We start from the raw sequence: 18,642 nt of genomic DNA on the forward strand, positions 1-18,642 counted from the left end.
GCCATACCAGGCGGTGATGTAGCCAGTCAGTATGCTCTCTAAAGTGTTGGTGTAGAAACGTGTGAGGATGTGGTGTTTCATTCCAAACTTCCTCAGCCATCTCAGGAAGAAGAGGTGCTGGTGAGCCTTCTTCACAAGGCCTCAGTGTGGATGGACCATGTGAGTTCCACTGTGTTGTGAACACAGAGGAACTTGAAGCTGCTGACTCTCTCCACTGGTTCTTCATTGATGGTGATGGGGCTGTGTTCTCTGTCTTTTCTCCTGAAGTCCACTACAAGCTCCTTGGTCTTACTGACATTAAGGGAGCGGTTTTGCTCCTTACACCAGCATGTCAGTGTGTGCACCTCCTCTCTGTTTCATCATTGTCAGTCATCAGACCTACCACCCTCATATCATCAGCAAACTAAATGATGGCTTTGGAACTGTGTGTTGCCACACAGTCATGTGTGTACAGGGAATACAGGAGTGGGCTGAGAACAAAGCCCTATGGGGCTCCAGTGTAGGGTCAGTGATGAGGAGATGTTGTTTTCCATTCTAACCACTTGTCAGGAAGTCCAGGATCCAGCTGCACAGCGAGCTCCTTAAGCCCAGAGCCTGGAGTTTAACTTCAAGCTTGGAGGGCACCATGGTGTTGAATGCTGAGCTGTAGTCTCCAAACAGCATTCTCACATATGTGTTCCTTTTTTCAAGGTGGGAGAGAGCAGTGTGTAGTGTAGATGCAATGGCATCATCAGTGGAGCGTTTGTTGCGGTATGCAATCTGCAGTGATTCCAGTGAGGCAGGCAGCACGGAGCATGGTGATAGGGGTCAGAGCAACAGGACGCCAGTCATTTAAGCAAGTGATTTTGGATTGCTTTGGTACAGGCACAATGGCGGACATTTTAAAGCATTTGCGGACCACAGACAAGGAGATTGTTAGGAAGGGGTAGGTATGACTCTGTCAGTTGGTAATATGCTGCATTAGCTACAAGATGTCAGTCATGACTCAGGAAGACAGAATCAGGTTGATTGTGTCTTGTGTGCGGTGTTCAACCTGTCTCTTGCCGCAACCCTTCCTCCTCATCACCCGTACGACTATGCAATTGAATTGCTTCCTGGCACCTCACTGCCTCGTGGGTGGCCGTATTTGCTCTCGGCTCCCGAGATGGAGGCCATGAACAGGTATATTAATGATTCTCTGGCAGCTGGTCTCATCCACCCTTCCTCGTCACTGGCAGGGGTGGTGTTCTTCTTCGTGAAGAAGAAGGATGGCTTGCTTAGACCCTGTATAGATTATCGGGGTCTGAATGACATCACAGTGAATAATCACTATCCTTTGCCATTGATGTCCTCAGCTTTCGAACTCTTACAGGTCACGTCTGTCTTTATGAGGTTGGACTTACGCAACGCTTATCACCTTGTCCGTATTAGGAATGGGGATGAGTGGAAGATGGCTTTTAACACCCATAGGGGGCACTTTGAATATTTCGTTATGCCTTTCGGATTGGTTAACGTCCCCGCGATCTTCCAAGGGCTTGTAAATGAGTTGCTTAGAGACACGGTTGATCATTTTGTGTTTGACTATCTTGATGATATTCTGATCTTCTCCCAGAATATCCAGTATCATGTTCAGCATTTTAGGCAGGTGCTTCAGTGACAGTACTGTTATGGCTCTGGTGATTTTGTCAGTTTGTTTTGTATATTTTGTTATTTTCTCTCCCTCATGACTCACATGCATGGTTGGCATGCACAATCAATGTTTCACTGGGAACAATGTTTGTTCCTGGGAGAACGCTGATCATGCCAATAATTAGTGTGCCAAGAAACATCTGTTCTCATCTAATTCACTCCCTTCTTAAGACCTTTGTGTTCTCAGTATCTTTGCAAGATTATTGTTTGTTGTTAAGAAACCAATATCACTCTCTCTGCCTAGTTGGTCCTGTCTCATGTATCTGTTGGTTGCCCACATGTCGGGTGTGTGGTTGCCTTCCAGTTTGCTGTGTGTCAGCAGATCTTTCACGGAGGATACTTTGTCTCTGCCTGTGTCGGGAGTGTGGATGCTTTCCAGTTTGCTGCGTGTCAGCGGATCTTCCATCTGCCTTGCTCTTACACTTTAGTTTGGAATGCCATGAGTACAAAAACAGAGTGATAAAAAGAGTAAAGTGTCCCAGTGCTAATATGACTCCATTATCAGAACTCATGTAACGCCTCTTGTCAAATCAGATTTGAGGACCAGAACAAACTGTTGTATAACAACTATTATTACAGTGGTCGCTGAAATACTCAACTCTGATTAGTAAATGGTGCCATCTAGTGGTCTGATATATCTGAATAACAACCACACACCAGGGATTAAGACATATCAACCAGGTCATCCAGGTATTGTGAGTCATCTTTCCTACTTCTCGTATCACTGTGCAATGTCTACAAGTTTGCTAATAAAATTATGTTAAATCGAATCAGTGTTTCATGTTCATTTATTTGTTTATTTGGCAAGTAGACTTGTAATAAGCTGGATAATGAGCAATCAGATGATCATTATTTACTAATAATCACCAACAGAGCCAACAGACACAAATCAGAGGTGGAATTCAGCTGTTCAGCTATTTGATTTGCTTATTTGGTTAGTAGTCATGTAAAAGTTGGATAATGTACCATCAGCCAGTTGTTATCACAAAATAAAACCCTCCAGTAAGTCCTGATCATGCTGTCGGGGTATATTTTGCAATAACAACTGGCTAACTGTACATTATCCTGGAAAAATTATGACATTTTTACACAAAACAGGAAGTTGTACTTGGAACCGTCATATCCTGCCAGAGATAGGAGGCAGGGGCAAGGAGCCTACCCCCATGCAGGACGGGACTCGACCTGTGGTGGTGGGGTGGTGGAGGTTGACGTGTTAGTACACTGAAACAACAATGTGATAGATTGTGAGCAGACTTATAAAACAATGGCTTACATGTGATTGGCTAGAGATTACCCAGCTAATGTTGCGATGATGTACAGCTGCTAGTCTTCCCGCTAGTAATTTTTGGGTGAACTTTTCCTTTAAGGCATTCATTAGGTTGGCTTGATTTGGTGTTTTTACAAAATCCCTAAACAAAGACAAAAATGATCAAGAGTAACTCTTACAGCTTTCAAGCTACATCCACCAAACTTGGAAAGATTGTTCTGACTTAATATTATATATCTTTCCTAAATGGTCAGACTTGTGGTTTTCCAGAACAGGAGATCAAAAATCCCCCAAATCCAATAGACTTGCATTGATGGAATGTTCAGATGGGCCGACAAAATTAATTCATAGTCAATCAATCAATATTTATTTATAAAGCACATTTAAAAACAACCATGATTAACCAAAGTGCTGTACAAGGTAAAATGGTTATTACAAGAAAATAAAACATACAAAGTAGATAAAACAAGAAGATAAAACAGGTCACAATTTTTAAAGAATATTGAAGCCAAAGAGAAATAATATGTCTTTAGAGAAGACTTAAAATTTGTCAACAAGATCTCATGGTCGACCAGATCGAACACAGCACTCAGGTCTAACAAGACTAAAGCCATAGATTTCACTGAATCAGTCTCGGTGAAAATATCATTTGAAACTCTTAAAAGAGCTCTTTAGGATTTTATATTGAAAAGGTAGATTAGAAATTGGGTGAAAATTTGTTTAAGGAAAGTAGGTGGAATGACATCCTGGGGACATATTGTTGGCTTTATGTGACCTACAATTTCCTTACATAAGCCCAAGTCAATAGTCTTAAACTCAGGCAAAGTGACAGAGCATAGAGAAACATCAGGCAAAGTATAATCCGAGTGAGGCATCTGAGATCTTAAAATTGTAATCTTTACATACATTTCTGTCTATAAAAAACTTTCCAAAATTTTCACAGAGAAAGAAGAATCAGAAAAAGGATGCACAGAATGATTTAAAACGGAGTTAATGGTAGAGAAAAGAATTTTCGGTTTATGACTATTGTTTGTGATCAGTTCAGAAAAAAAGTAGCTTTCTGAAACATGTTGTAGGAGTTTCTCAAGATTTCATATGACACTTTTCCATTTACGCTCAGCACGTCTGCAAGCCTGTCTGAGTGAGTGTGTAGTATCATTATGTCAGGGCACTGGCACAGGCTTATGATTTTTAAACCTTAAGGGTGCAATGGAGTTCATGATATTGGCACAGGTGGAATTAAATAAATTAAAATGTTCTTCAGCATCTATATTATGCAGAGTAGAGTCCATTTCCAGAGATTTGCATACTTCCTGATATGTAGTAGAAAACTATTCTCTGGAGCATGGCGTGAGAGAGCGTGATAGATGTGGCAGCGATGGATTTTTCAGTGTTCGGCCATTAAGGGGAAAAAGAAAATACAGGCCTGTGGTCAGAGAACGTTTCACAGCTGATTTCTAATTCAGAGATTGAAAAACCATGGGTTAAAATTAAATCCAATGTGTGTCGTTGAGAGTGTGTGGGACCAGTCAAAAAGGTTTAAATGAAAACTAACAAACACAAGGCTTTTAGTCTGTTTCTTTCTATCTATCTATCTATCTATCTATCTATCTATCTATCTATCTATCTATCTATCTATCTATCTATCTATCTATCTATCTATCTATCTATCTATCTATCTATCTATCTATCTGCCTGCCTGCCTGTCTGTCTGTCTGTCGGTCGGTCGGGGTCAGTCAGTCTGTCTGTCTGTCTTACTGTAAGGTCTGTTAAACCTTTAAATCTCAAGTATTTAAAACTGTTTTTAAACTTTCAGGCCAGACGTTGTCAAGCCAACATTAAAGCTTGTCTTGACAAACTTTACCTATCTAGTTTTTGATGTGGTACAATATTACATTTACATTTATGCATTTGGCAGACGCTTTTATCCAAAGCGACTTACAGTGCACTTATTACAGGGACAATCCCCCCAGAGCAACCTGGAGTTAAGTGCCTTGCTCAAGGACACAATGGTGGTGGCTGTGGGGATTGAACCAGCGACCTTCTGATTACAAGTTATGCGCTTATCCTTATACTACACCACCACCACTCCATATCAATATCAAAGATTTTTCAAGTGGTTTTGTCATTGTTAATAGTCCAGATCTGGATGAAGTGTATGATAGCCCAGTCTGATTGATTGGCTGTGACTTGTATTCGTACACAGGACACAGTTGTGTTCACTAGTTTCTGGACAGTGGCCAGATCAAACTGTCCTTTTTCAAGAGAACCCAATGTGTGAAACTCTGAGCACTCCACCGTGGACTCTGTCTTCACCAGAGTTTTTCCAAGTTCCACAATAGCAGAGGCAAGCTCATCTTTTCCATCCATTCCTGTTTTTATTCGGACACGGTAGATGAGAACTGGTTTGTGAAAGGCAACTAAAAAGAAGTTACCTGAGCCAATGGGGGACTTGCCCCAGAAATAGCCTGAGCCTTGGTTATAAGCCTTGTCAGGTGTGTAGGTCATAAAAAACTCAATGTTTGTAGAAATGTCTGCTGGAGGATTATCAGAACCTTCTTCTACAAAGTCCTCATCCTTTAGGTTATTGTACGTCCCCTTAAAAGACGAGTAAGTGCCCATATGCTGAAATAAAGATGGGTGTAAACGAATTATTTTATCCTGCATCATCAAGGTGCGGAAATGCGACAACAAGAAGTCACACGGCATTTCTTGGTAAAAATTATAAAGGAAACGGGACAGAGTGGGTAGGTCCTGGGATTGATAGAGTTTTCCAATGTAGCCCAGTTTGGAGAACTCTAGCGTGACCCACTTTGTGGTTGACATCGAACGTATGTACTTGCGTATTCTGGAGAGATAGTTCTTTGAGCAGCTCACGTCGTCCTCCAACATGATATAGTATTGGGAGAGGTTACTGCTGAAATGGAGCAAGTAGGCATAGTCCACATTCTGCTTTGAACGGAAGGTCACGCGGTCTGGAGCGTCATTGAAGTTCCTCTTCAAACCGGTTAAAGGGGGATAGCACTCTTGGATGGCATGGATAACCAGCAATTGACCCTTGGACAGCTGGGAGAAGAATTCATTATTAATTATCAGTAGGGTCTGCTTGATCCAGTACAAGTCAAAGTCAGCGAGAAGGACCACTACAACCATTTCAGCCAGCTCCTCCTCCGAGGATTGAGAGAAGATTGATTGAAGAGTGTTCTGAAGATAATTGCCTTTTTCCCTCTTCACAGAAGAAAGTCCCACTGTAAGGAACTCTGTAAAAATATGAAACCATAGGGACATGACTTTAGAGTTGTTTTCTGGCTTTTAGCATTGAGTTGTACCATAAAAGTAGCTTGTGTGCTATATTCCAAGTCTTATGAAACAATATGATAACTTTTTGTGAGGAACAGACTGAAATTTAAGCTGCAGCTCTCAAATCTCACTTGCACTTCCACATATTTAAATTTGGTGTGTTCATGCAACATGTGAGAACCAATGATGCTGGGCGTCAATGATGTAAAACCTGGCACAATGTGTGTTAACATGCTACAGTACATTTGTACATACAGTATGGAAATATGTCATATGGGCTTATTTTATGTTATTTTTCATGGTTCTTTTTTAAATGTTGGAACTTGAGAGCACTGGTCACACATTTGTGTTTTATGGAAAATAGCAGCTAAGAAATTCTTCAAAACATCTATTTTTGTGTTACACTGAAGAAAGAAAGTCATGTGTTTTTGGAATGACATGAGTTAATGAATTGAATTAAACAATTTTCAACTTTGGGTGCACTTAAAAAAAGATCATCTTCACAGATGACGATATAATGCTATATGTAAGTTCCTTTAATGATGCATTATCTTCTAGATCTATTGCATTGTAAATACATTACACTCACTCTTGGACTGCTGAGGGATTCCTGCCAGCACTATAATGGAAACACTGAATTGCAGGTAATTGCCCTTTAAGTCTTCAGGCCAAGTCTTAGCATCCCAGCCCCATGTCAGTAAAGAGAAAAAAAAATAAAACTTATTATGTTGTATTTTACATATATGTTATTCTTAACTGTTTCTAAATGTAGAATATTATAGTACATCCCTCACTGAATGCATAAATGTCAGTGAATTAGATTACAAAATATCAAACCAAGTGGCATCTGCAAATGATGCAAAACCTTTTGGCAGATCTTCACTCACTTTTCTGAGCAATTTTAGCAATAACTTTTAACCAGCTGTTCCCAAAGTAATTTGTAGACGTTCATCACATTATCATCACATTTGACACCAGGAAGTCTCCAAATACATTTATTATATTAATTTTATATATTAACCATATTTATATTGGTTTATAATTTATGTTTTGCTTGAAAAGTGTGGTTTTGCTATCTTTTAAATAAATGCCACTTGGTTTGATATGTTATCATCCAATGCAATGGTGTGCTTAATTCATATTTGCTTCTCTTAAGTTGAAAAACTGTACTTTAATATACACCATATTACAAAAACTTTAAACATACTCTAATGGATGTCTTTTGGGATATATATATATATATATATATATATATATATATATATATATATATATATATATATATATATATATATATATTATTTTATTTTTAAATGGACCCACTTTATATTAGGTGTCATTAAGTACTATGTACTTAAGCATTTGATACAATATACTTATTATGTATTTATGTGTTGTTGCATTGTCATTTCAAGTACCCCTATTTAATTGCATCAGTAGTTAACCTTAGCCCTAACCCAACGCCAACTCTGACCCTAAACCACTAACCCTAAACCTACGTCAACCTCAGAAGCAGCACATGGGAATCTTCAGATAATTTTGCAGAACAACATGTTGTTACACAATAAGTATTTATTTTAATATTAGTACATAGTAGTTAAAGATGCCTAATGTAAAGTGGGACCAAAAAAAAAAAAATTAACAATGTTTTAGGATGTAATTTATTAAAAGAACTCATGCAAAGGAAAGAGCTGCTATGGAAGTGTTTTTAAATGTGCCTGTGGTCAAACACATGCATTTTTCTACTTAATGATTTATTGTTTACCACATTGTCGGACTAATAATAGCATGAAAGCATGACTGAAAACCAGTGTACAGCAAGTAACTCAAAAAGGTCATCCACTGCAAATTCCTAATTATTTCACAAAACATTTTATCAGATTACTTTACTGATTACTAAATTGAAAAAGTAATTGAAATACTCAAAGAGTTCAAAATAATGTCTATATTACCTCCTTGTTTATTGTTACTTGCAGGTCATGCAGAGCATCACAAGTTTCTGCTTTACAATGACTCATTAGGGAACAAACAGCTTTCAACAGTCACAGAAGCCCAAACACACGTACAGTACACATTAACAGAATTCAAATTTTAAATGTATCCTACATAAATATCATTTTAGATATATGTGTCACCCAAGTCATGTACTTAAAAAGTAATTAACTAAACTGAAAGTTAGTTACTGTAATCTGATTACAAGAATTTCAAATGTCTAAAAAAGCAATTAGATTACACCCAAAACAGATGGTAACATACTTGATGTTTCTAAGAAATTAGAAACTGTATTACCTGTATCGACTATAATGTTTGGAATCATTCTAACAGTAAATTCAGTAAAGAGAGGGAAAGTGTGCTTTGTTTACCATTCCTGTTTGTGCTCTCCGCATGTAGGTGTAGACACTGGCAAAAATGAAAAGTACAGCTGCTAACTGGATGGCTTTTTTCAAATGGAATCTCATCCCCCACCTTTTTCTGTGACCAAAACAATAGGATATTAATGCTCTAACTTAAATTCCACTAACATTACTTGTTTTTAAGTACTTTGGTCTAATATAGTTGATCATCTGTAATAAAGTTTGGATAGTTAATGTTTGAATGATTAATGGACAATTATGAACCAGCTGACATGTTAACATCGAACAGTAGAAAGGTTCAGTACAGTAAGCCTGGTTTCCCCCAAGGTTAGTCCTTCTGAAACTGAAATGTTTACAAGGGGAGTATGAACACGTCTTTCTTTTTTTAGTGCTGCATTGCAAACTTATACTCCATTCCAATAAGCCACATCCACCTTTGTGTGTTAAAGGTGTGTTCAGGTATGTTAATATAAGTCATACTCTTTCAAGGGCATTTGTGCAAGATATTGCACTGGTATAAACATTCAAATACACACTGTTCTGAAAGTAGCCAAATTTGAAGACTATACTATACATCTCAACATAAGATTTGATAGAACTCATAACCAGTAAGCAAGCATACCAGAAAGAAAACGATAATTGGCAGGAATGAGCCTATATCTGATTGCGTAACCAGAAGTTAATCCACCTTAAAAGGTATTGTCCCACTTCTAAAAGTACAATTTAGACAAGTTTACAGATCAAATAAGATTTTTTTGTACAGAACAAGTAATCCACATTTAAAGTTTTAAACAGGCTGCGTATTTTAAATCTCCGTAATGTTAGTTGGTTGTTTTTGCAAACAGAGAGACATGTCTGTGGAGATCAACAGCATGTCACAGATGCTGTCTAAGGAGCTTAACTTGTTTTGAACACAGAAAATTATTTTTGGAAGTTGTAGTTTATTATTCCTTTTCACATATTCATTGTTCTTGTTCAATACATTATATTTATTATTAAGTTTTTATCTAAGATCAAGTTTCAAGTTTTAATTTCACTTGAACTATGTTTAAAAACTAACAATGAATCTAACTCTTTTTTAGCCCCATGATTCATTAATGTACTTCATATTAGGGATGTGCCCAAACCTGAACACCTTATTCGGAAAGGCACGAATAATCACTTCATAACGAATAACGGATTCATCTGAATAATATCAAAATTATTAGTTTGACTGATTGTACAAGAGTCACAAGGTTAAAGCGGCATTTTAAATAAACATCTCCAAAATTACAACAAATTTATGAATCTGTGCAGACAATATTTCTAAATGAATGAAATGAAAATGCGCACAGTGTGATTTCAGATCGGATGGGTTTAAATGCTGCATAGAGTTTTCATCTATTCAGAATAATCCTGCTCATGTCAAATGAATAAACTGAAACATGCTTTCTTCTTCTTCTTTAAACTGTGCTAAATTTGAGAATGTTAAGTGTTCTTGAGCTCTGGAAAGGCACTAAATAAAAGTAACATTATTATTATTACTATTATTTAACTTAATAATGGTGTCCTATCGTAAAATTCCTGATAGATTTACGGGACTTTCCCCTGTTTGTAGGCTATATTGATTTATTTGAATTGCTTTTAATGTTTGAATTGGTATTCAATATTCACAAAAATACAAATTCTATTTTTTAATTACATCCCAGATGTGTATGAATTTCTTTCTTCTGCTGAACACACGCAATTATTTTTAGAATAATATCTCAGCTCTGTAGGTCCATACAATGCAAGTGAATGGTTACAAACAATTTTGAAGGTCCAAAAACATTCAAAGGCAGCATAAAAGTAATCCACATGACTCCAGTGGATCCATGTCTTCAGAAGTGATATGATAGATGTGGGTGAGAAACAGATCAATATTTAGGTCCGATTTTATGATCAATCCCCACATACATTTTACCCTTCTTTTGTTTTTGGCAATTCATATTCTTTGTGCAATCGCCACCTACTTGGCAGGGAGGAGCATTTATAGCTAAAAAGGACTTAAATATTGACCTTTTTCTCACACACACTTATAACATCACTTCTGAAGACACTGATTTAACCACTGAGTCGTTTGGATTACTTTCATGTTGTCTTTATGTCATTTTTGGACCTTGACATTTTTGGTACCTATTCACTTGCATTGTATGGACCTACAGAGCTGAGATATTCTTCTAAAATTCATACACATCCAGGATAAATAATGCATTAAACATTAACTAAATTACATCAAATATAACACATGATAAAAATATGATGAAACATAACTATTCCCATAAAATCTAATGAAATGTGATGGTTCACGCAGGGAATTGTGGGAATGCCCGATTACTGTTTTTTACTGTAACTATAACAACAATTTACTGTAAAAAAAAAAAAAAAGTGCATGTACTCTCTTGTTCTTTTTACTATTAATTGTACAGGAAAATCTTTTTTACTTTTTACATAATTTTATTGTAAAAAATTTGTTTTTTTAAAAACTACTGTATTGTATTTTAAAATATATATAAAAAATTGTACTGTATATTTTACAGTTAATATTTGTTAATGAATTAACATTTTATTTCTGTAGCATTTTTAAAGTATTTTACTGTTAAAATGACTGACGTTTTTTACAGTGTACATACAGTACTGTGCAAAAGTTTTAGGCACATAAGATGTTTCACCAAAAAAAATGTGTCTTAAAATAGTTATTTATATCTTCAGCTTTAGTGTGTCAATAGGAAATAAAATGTTACTCCTAAACATTACTTTTGCAAATAGAAAAGATTAGAATAGAAGAACAGGGAGCCCTGCAACAGATGTCATTACCCCTACAGAGCCCCCCAATGAACAGAAGCTGAAATAGACAGAAGAACTGTGGTGAATTCTGCAAGAAGCTTGGAACATCCTATCTGCCAACAACCAAGAAAAACTGTGTCCAGGTGTATCTAGGAGAATTGCTGCTGTTTTAAGCCTTTGTATGACATTAAGTGATAAATGAAAACTATTTATGGCATTATTTTGGAAGACATCCTCACTATGCAATATTTTTCCCAAGTGTCTAAAACTTTTGCACAGTACTGTATGTGTGGGTGAAGATTACAAAGGACTGGCTTCCTGGCTTTCACTGGCACTTCCTTAAAAGCAACCTACTTTACATCTCAAATGAGTTTGTGCACTTGTTTTTTCCTAAATAGACATAGACCTACTCTATACATGACACAGGCTATATGAATGATTGGGCGTATGTGAAAGAAACCACCACAGTAAAATACAGATGCTCAAAACATAATGAGCTGCAACCTAGACAGTATTTCTGGGTATCATTGTCTCTTTCCAATTGTTCGACTTAAGCGTTTGTAATGCGAGCAACGGTGCCCAAAATTCGATTCGAGTGAACGTTCGCAATCCATGAAGCTCAAAATAGATGCAACATTTCAGAACGTGCCCATGCTGTCACAAAGTACATCAAAATACTATTTAGTCGAGTTGTTTACATGGTTTTGAATCACATGCACATAAACAAACCATTATGTAAAATAGTGACACCACATTTCGGTTTCAATTTATTTGAGGGAGTTCAAAAAAATTATTAAGCCCACTTACCTCAAGCTATATCACCTATAAACCTATAAACATGCAACAGCAAAGTTAACATTTAAGAGGATGTAGACTTTTTCATCCAAAAAGAGAGCGTCCCTTTCCACTGTATGGCTTCACGCGAGTTTTGTACACACTTCCTCGTGTCCTTCAATCGCTCTTCGTCTTTGACACCCTCTTTAGTGCGTTTTTATATGCGGTAACCCTGATGATGCGGAAAAACGGTCCTGCTCTCATTTCAATGCGAATATGAATATGAACGCTTAATTGTATGTTCGAATATAACGGTCAAAGACTGACAGAAATTTCTAGTCATGTAAGTGTAGATCATGTATTGTGGTTATGAAGCTCTTTCCTTGTCAAACAGATGAGGAAATTACTCATGATCAATCAAGTGAGTTTGGAACAGGTCTTTCCTGTAGGACGTCTAGGAATTTAATCAACATATTAACAGAGAACCATGTTTGTGCATAGATTAGTTGACTAGTTATTTTAGCCTCAACGATAATGACAACAATATTATCATTATTTTTATGGTCATTATATTCTATAAAAAATAAACATGTCTTTTTAGCTTAGATTACACTGTATCAGACAAATATATTGAACATTTGCTTTAAACTTTTAATATACTGCATTATGCCACATCTCAAGCTAACTTTTGTGTCCACATACACTGATGAGCCAAAACATTATGACCACCTTCCTAATATGCCGTTGGTCCTCCGCGTGCAGGGGCGCCTTAACGCAGGGGCTTATATGGGCTGAAGGAATGGAGGTAGCTAGTATACTACCTCCATTACTTCAGTCTTATGAGTCAAGTCAAATTTATTTCTATAGCACTTTTCACAACAGCTGTTGTTTCAAAGCAGCTGTAGGCCTACATGAAACTATGCTATAACAGAACATATAATGCCAATATTAGTTATGTTTAGAACTATTAGTGATTAAAATGAGTAAACTAAAAAAGTGCATATATACAATGTTTATCAGTTTGTTTATTTGTTTATGGGGAAAAAGTGTAAAATATATTTTTATATAGCCAATTAAAGACATTAAATATGTAGTCTGAGTAACCTCTTCCTCATCCAAAATGCCCTTGTATGATATCCCCCAGCCCACCCTAGCATAGCTGTCAAAAGCCGGGGTAACAACAACTGTGGTATTTTAGTCAGGGGCAGGTTCATGCTTTCTGAGGCCCCAAGCAACCGACCAGCCCGGGGCCCCATTTTGAGAAATGTTGCTAAAAACTGGCAAAATGTATTTTAAATCATAATTTTTAATTCTTCCTATCAGCCGTTGTAGCCAAATTTATAAAAAATGTTTAATGAAATAAAAATCTAGTTAAAGATAATTAATGCACACTTTCCAGTTTATCCACAATACAGTGATAAAAAAGTAATATTTACCTACATATATGTTTACAAAACACTTTGTGTGTGTGTGTGTGTGTGTGTGTGAGAGAGAGAGAGAGAGAGAGAGAGAGAGAGAGGGAGAACAGGGTGTGCAAAACCTACTACTTCACTCAGTAACATTTTGAAATTCAGTTGTTATAGTATATATTAATATTATAACCCATCAATGTTTTATTGTTGACCAGATTGTCATTATAATTTGATACAATATTATTATTATAACTTTGAGGATTTGTTGAATACAATATTAATATAGTTCTGTCTAATTTACTTTCACCTAGAGCTTATATTCTAATGCTGCATTGTATTGTTCATCATGTTGCAAAAGGCTGTATTTTATGTAGGATAAGCATCGTAGGTAACATTCATTACAGTATTATAACAGTAATCATACAAGCCATGGAGGCCCCTCAGCACACTAGAGCATAAGATTGCTGTTTACATAAGATTGCATTGCTGTTTACCAAGCACTGAAACTTTGCTTGTTGTAGAATAATCTGTAATAATGTAACAAATTGTAACAGTCACCTCTTTGCTGCCTTAACTTGTTCAGAATGTTAAATCTTTGTGACACCTGCACTAAAACCAATCGAGCCAGTGTCTCGAAATGCGTTTTGAAACCTGAAGATATTTTGAACTTGACACAGTGTCAAAAAACAGTAGACATCCACCGCCTGACACGTCACTGACAGAAGATTTTAGCCAATAAGTTTACAGCCATCAGCAATGCATTCTCAGCACCACATCCTGTGAAACAACCGCCTCCTGTATGCAGCTCTTCTGTCTCTATGTTCTCTCCTCTGACTGACACTGAGGTCTCTAATCTCCTCCTTTCCATCCACCCCACCACCTGTTCCCTTGACCCCATTTCTTCCCACCTTCTCCAGGCCATCTCTCCATCCATCCTACCTGCACTTACACACATAATTAACACATCTCTACTTACAGTCATTTTCCCACTACATTTAAGCAGGCTTAAGTAACCCCGCTACTGAACTTGCACTTAACCCCACACAAGTAGAGCACTACAGACCAGTCTCTCTCATCCCATTCATGGCAAAAACATTTGAAAAGGCAGTTTTCAATCAGATCTCTGCCTATCTCTCACACTAGGAGTGGTGGTGGCATAGTGGCTAAAGCACAGGGCTGTTAATCAGAAGGTCACTGGTTCTAACCCCACAGCCACTACCACTGTGTCCTTGAGCAAGGCACTTAACTCCAGGTTGTTCCGGGGGGGATTGTCCCTGTAATAATTGCACTGTAAGTCGCTTTGGATAAAAGCATCTGCCAAATGCATAAATGTGAAATGTGAAATGTGAGAACAAACAGGTTTCAAAAGTGGATACTCCACTGAGACTGCCCTGCTTTCTGTCACCGAGTCGCTGAGACAGGCGAAAGCTGGATCCAGATCATCCATCCTTATTCTACTGGACATTTCTGCAACCACTGACATGGTCAAACATCAGATACTACTCTCCACCCTCTCTACTCCAGGCATCACAGGAACTGTGCTTGACTGGTTAAATTCTTATCTCTCAGGTAGGTCCTTCAAGGTAGCCTGAAGATGTGAGGTGTCCAAGTCACATCAGCTACTTACTGGGGTACCTCAGTGCTCAGTGCTTGGGCCACTTATCTTATCTCACACCCAGAAGCTCCATGCTGAAAAGCTGTGTTATTGTTTATGCAGACTGTTATAATTGAAGTTGTGTGTGAAAAGTAAAAAACTGTCTGAAAAGCACATTTTGAGTTGAACTTTAGAAATAAAACGTACACTTACGTGGACTGCATCCTTGGCTCCCATTTCCTTCCAATTGGAACCCTCTACACTGGTGCTGAAACCCGGGAATTCGAAGAAGACTGGAGGCTATGGACACCTCACCGCTAGGCGAAGTAATCCATGCCCTGGCTAGCATCCAGGAGACTCACCACCAAGCCCTCCTTGCCCAGGAGTGGCCTTTTAAGGAAATACTACAAGCACAGGCCGAGGATTGGCAGGCCTTGCAAAGCTGGTTAGCTCCAGGCAGATCCTCCACCGCAGCCCCGGAAGCAGCGATGAAGCCACAGCTGCTGCTCTTGAAGATGTGGCCCCAGGACGATCCAGAGGCGTTTGTGGGTTTCTTTAAGCAGTCGGCCACTGCATCTGGCTGGCCACAAACCCAATGGGCCCTCCACCTGTTGCTGCTGATTTCCGGGGAGACCCAGATCGCAGCGCAGCAACTACCAGCTGAGGACCACATGGACTACAAGAAGCTGAAGACCGCTGTCCTGCAACCATTTGCGTTTGCCCAGCAGCTCTGTGATGCCTGCTGTTAATGGGTGCCAGCCATGGAAGTCTGCGACGTGGGAGACCTCATCGAACTGATGGTGCTGGAGCAGCTGAACATATGCTTGCCCCAAAGAACCGCAGAATGGGTCCAGTGCCATCACCCTACATCGGTGGATGACACCGTCCAGCTGGCCAAAGCCCACAAAGCCCTCCCTGCATGTGCAATTAGACCCCTGCAAATGATCCAGAATGCATCAGCATGTCTGGTCTTTAATGAACCAAAGATAACACGTTACACCACTCCTTGTGTCTCTACACTGGCTGCCGGTTGATGCAAGTATCAAATTCAAGGCTCTGATGCTGGTATATAGAACAGTAACTGGGTCTGCTCCAGCATACCTTAAATCATTTCTGAGGCAACAACACATTTTCTCAGACTTTCGGTTTCATCATACCACGTTGGTGGACTGATCTTCCCAACTCCACCCGTGAAGCTGACTCACTTTCTGTCTTCAAAAAATGACTAAAACTAATCTATTCCATGAGCACCTAGGTCACTAAAAAAACACTGTCTCCTTAAGATGATTAGCTTATAATGTATTCCTCTTTTCAAGTCGCTTTGGATAAGCATCTGCCAAATAAATACATGTAAATAAGGTTCCATTAATTCCTATTAGTTAATGCATTAGGTTTTATGAACTAACAATTAATTATTTAATTTTTTTACAGCATTTATAAATAAAAATAAAATACCTTGGAAAAAATGTGTGAAACATATGTTTGATGTGAACACTCGCATGCATTCAGTAGAACAGGAAAAATCTTTTACTTATTACATGATGGCTGTTTTAACTCAACAAAAATTTGACAATGGTATAGACCTAAATGTTTTTCAGTAAAACTAATAAAACCAACATGATCAACTTTTTTCATAACTAAGTACAAGTAATTACTACTGTGTATTACCACATCATAAACTGCCACATTATAAAGTTATTTTAGACTAATATGTTACTAAGTGGAGAAATGCTAATATGTCTTTAAACTCATATGCTCTCTTATAATTAAATTAATATCATATTAAATTTCAGACAACTAAATGTGTCAGAAGTACTCTGTATATATATGTTGTCAATTAGCACTTCACATTTCCTAATAATTGCCTAAGAAATGAATTTATCTGACTGCTTTGGATTAGACCAATGCAAGTAATTTTAAGAATCAGATCTGTTAGAAATATCTCATTATAATAGCTGCACATGTTCAGTTTTTACATTTTAGAGGAAGTCTTTTGTTCATGATAGTGACATACTACAAATGGCATAGTCAATGAAAAAAATGGAAGAATGCAGAGATTGCAAAGTGGTAGTTATGATGATGTCATGTCTGTATAGCTAGTGTTTGGTGATAAGTCAGAGTAGGACACAGAATAACACACAACAAAGAGCATTAACCTGAGGAATATTTTTCAGCTTCATTACATACAGTATTAAAATCACTGTATTGTCACACAACCAAATACACAAGTGCAACAGTGGGTGAAAGTCTTGGGTGCAGTTCCAAGCAACATAGCAATATGACAATTACAATAAACATCTGATTTACACTTAACTCAGTTTACACATCTTGTTACACAACACAATATATACCTAATAATATACAATTTATAGTATACACAAAATAAGAACGATTTCCCCCCTGGAAATCAGTGGAAGTAAATATGAAGTGTTGTGTTGACATTTAGCTATCGGTTGATAGTCAGTTGCCAGTGTGTTATTAAGTGAAGTAAACTGTAAAATGTGGGTCTAGTCTGAGGCTAATAAAGTGTGGTGTTCATACAGTATATGTATCGTGAGTAATTAAGAGTTCAACATTCTGATTGCTTGAGGGAAGAAGCTGTCATGTAGTCGGCTGGTGCGGTTCCTAATGCTGTGATACCATCTGCCTGATGGTAGCAGTGAGAGCAGTCCATGGCTCGGGTGGCTGGAGTCTCTGATGATCCTCCAAGCTTTTTTCACACACACCGCCTGGTATAGATGTCCTGGAGGGAGGGAAGTTTATCTCCGATGATATGTCTGGCAGTTCGCACCACCCTTTGCAGTGCTTTGTGTTTGAGGGCGATGCTGTTGCCGTACCAGGCAGTGATGCAGCCACTCAGGATGCTCTCTACAGTACTGGTATAGAACCATGCGAGGATGTGGTGGTTCATTCCAAACTTCCTCAGCCTTCTCAGGAAGAAGAGGTAAGAAGCTGGTAAGCATTTTCACAACAGCCTCAGTGTGGATGGACCATGTGAGTTCCTCAGTGATGTGGACACCAAGGAACTTGAAGCTACTGACTCTCTCCACCGGTGCTCCACTGACAGTGATGGGGCTGTGTTCTCTGTCTTTCCTCCTGAAGTCCACCACAAGCTCCTTGGTCTTACTGACATTAAGGGAGAGGTTTTGCTCCAGACACCAGCGTGTCAGAGTGTGCACCTCCTCTCTGTAGGCTGTTTCATCATTGTCAGTGATCAGACCTACAACTATGCTGCTGTAGTCTACAAACAGACTTCTCACATATGAGTTCCTTTTTTCCAGGTGGGAGAGAGCAGTGTGTAGTGTGGATCCAATGGCATCACCAGTGGAGCGGTTGTTGTGGTAAGCAAACTGCAGTGAGTCCAGTGAGGCAGGCAGCACAGAGCAGATTTAATCTCTGATTAGCCTCTCAAAACATTTGCTAATGTTGGGGGTCAGAGCAACAGGATGCCAGTCATTTAAGCAAGTG

At 38.3% G+C, this 18,642-nt stretch overlaps 1 protein-coding gene across 1 annotated transcript; it reads right to left on the reverse strand.

Moving 5' to 3' along the window:
* Nucleotides 1-3,297: 3,297 nt before the first annotated feature.
* On the reverse strand, nucleotides 3,298-12,506 carry LOC127618461 (alpha-1,3-mannosyl-glycoprotein 4-beta-N-acetylglucosaminyltransferase C-like). The gene is made up of 4 exons (XM_052090917.1): nucleotides 12,202-12,506; nucleotides 8,599-8,707; nucleotides 6,825-6,909; nucleotides 3,298-6,195 (listed from the first exon to the last, which is right to left on the reverse strand). Exons 2-4 carry the CDS (start codon nucleotides 8,692-8,694, stop codon nucleotides 5,048-5,050), a joined length of 1,329 nt encoding a protein of 442 aa, XP_051946877.1. The 5' UTR covers nucleotides 8,695-8,707; nucleotides 12,202-12,506; the 3' UTR covers nucleotides 3,298-5,047.
* Nucleotides 12,507-18,642: the final 6,136 nt, after the last annotated feature.

The sequence above is a fragment of the Xyrauchen texanus genome, chromosome 25 (assembly GCF_025860055.1).
Source record: "Xyrauchen texanus isolate HMW12.3.18 chromosome 25, RBS_HiC_50CHRs, whole genome shotgun sequence".
Lineage (NCBI taxonomy): Eukaryota > Metazoa > Chordata > Actinopteri > Cypriniformes > Catostomidae > Xyrauchen > Xyrauchen texanus.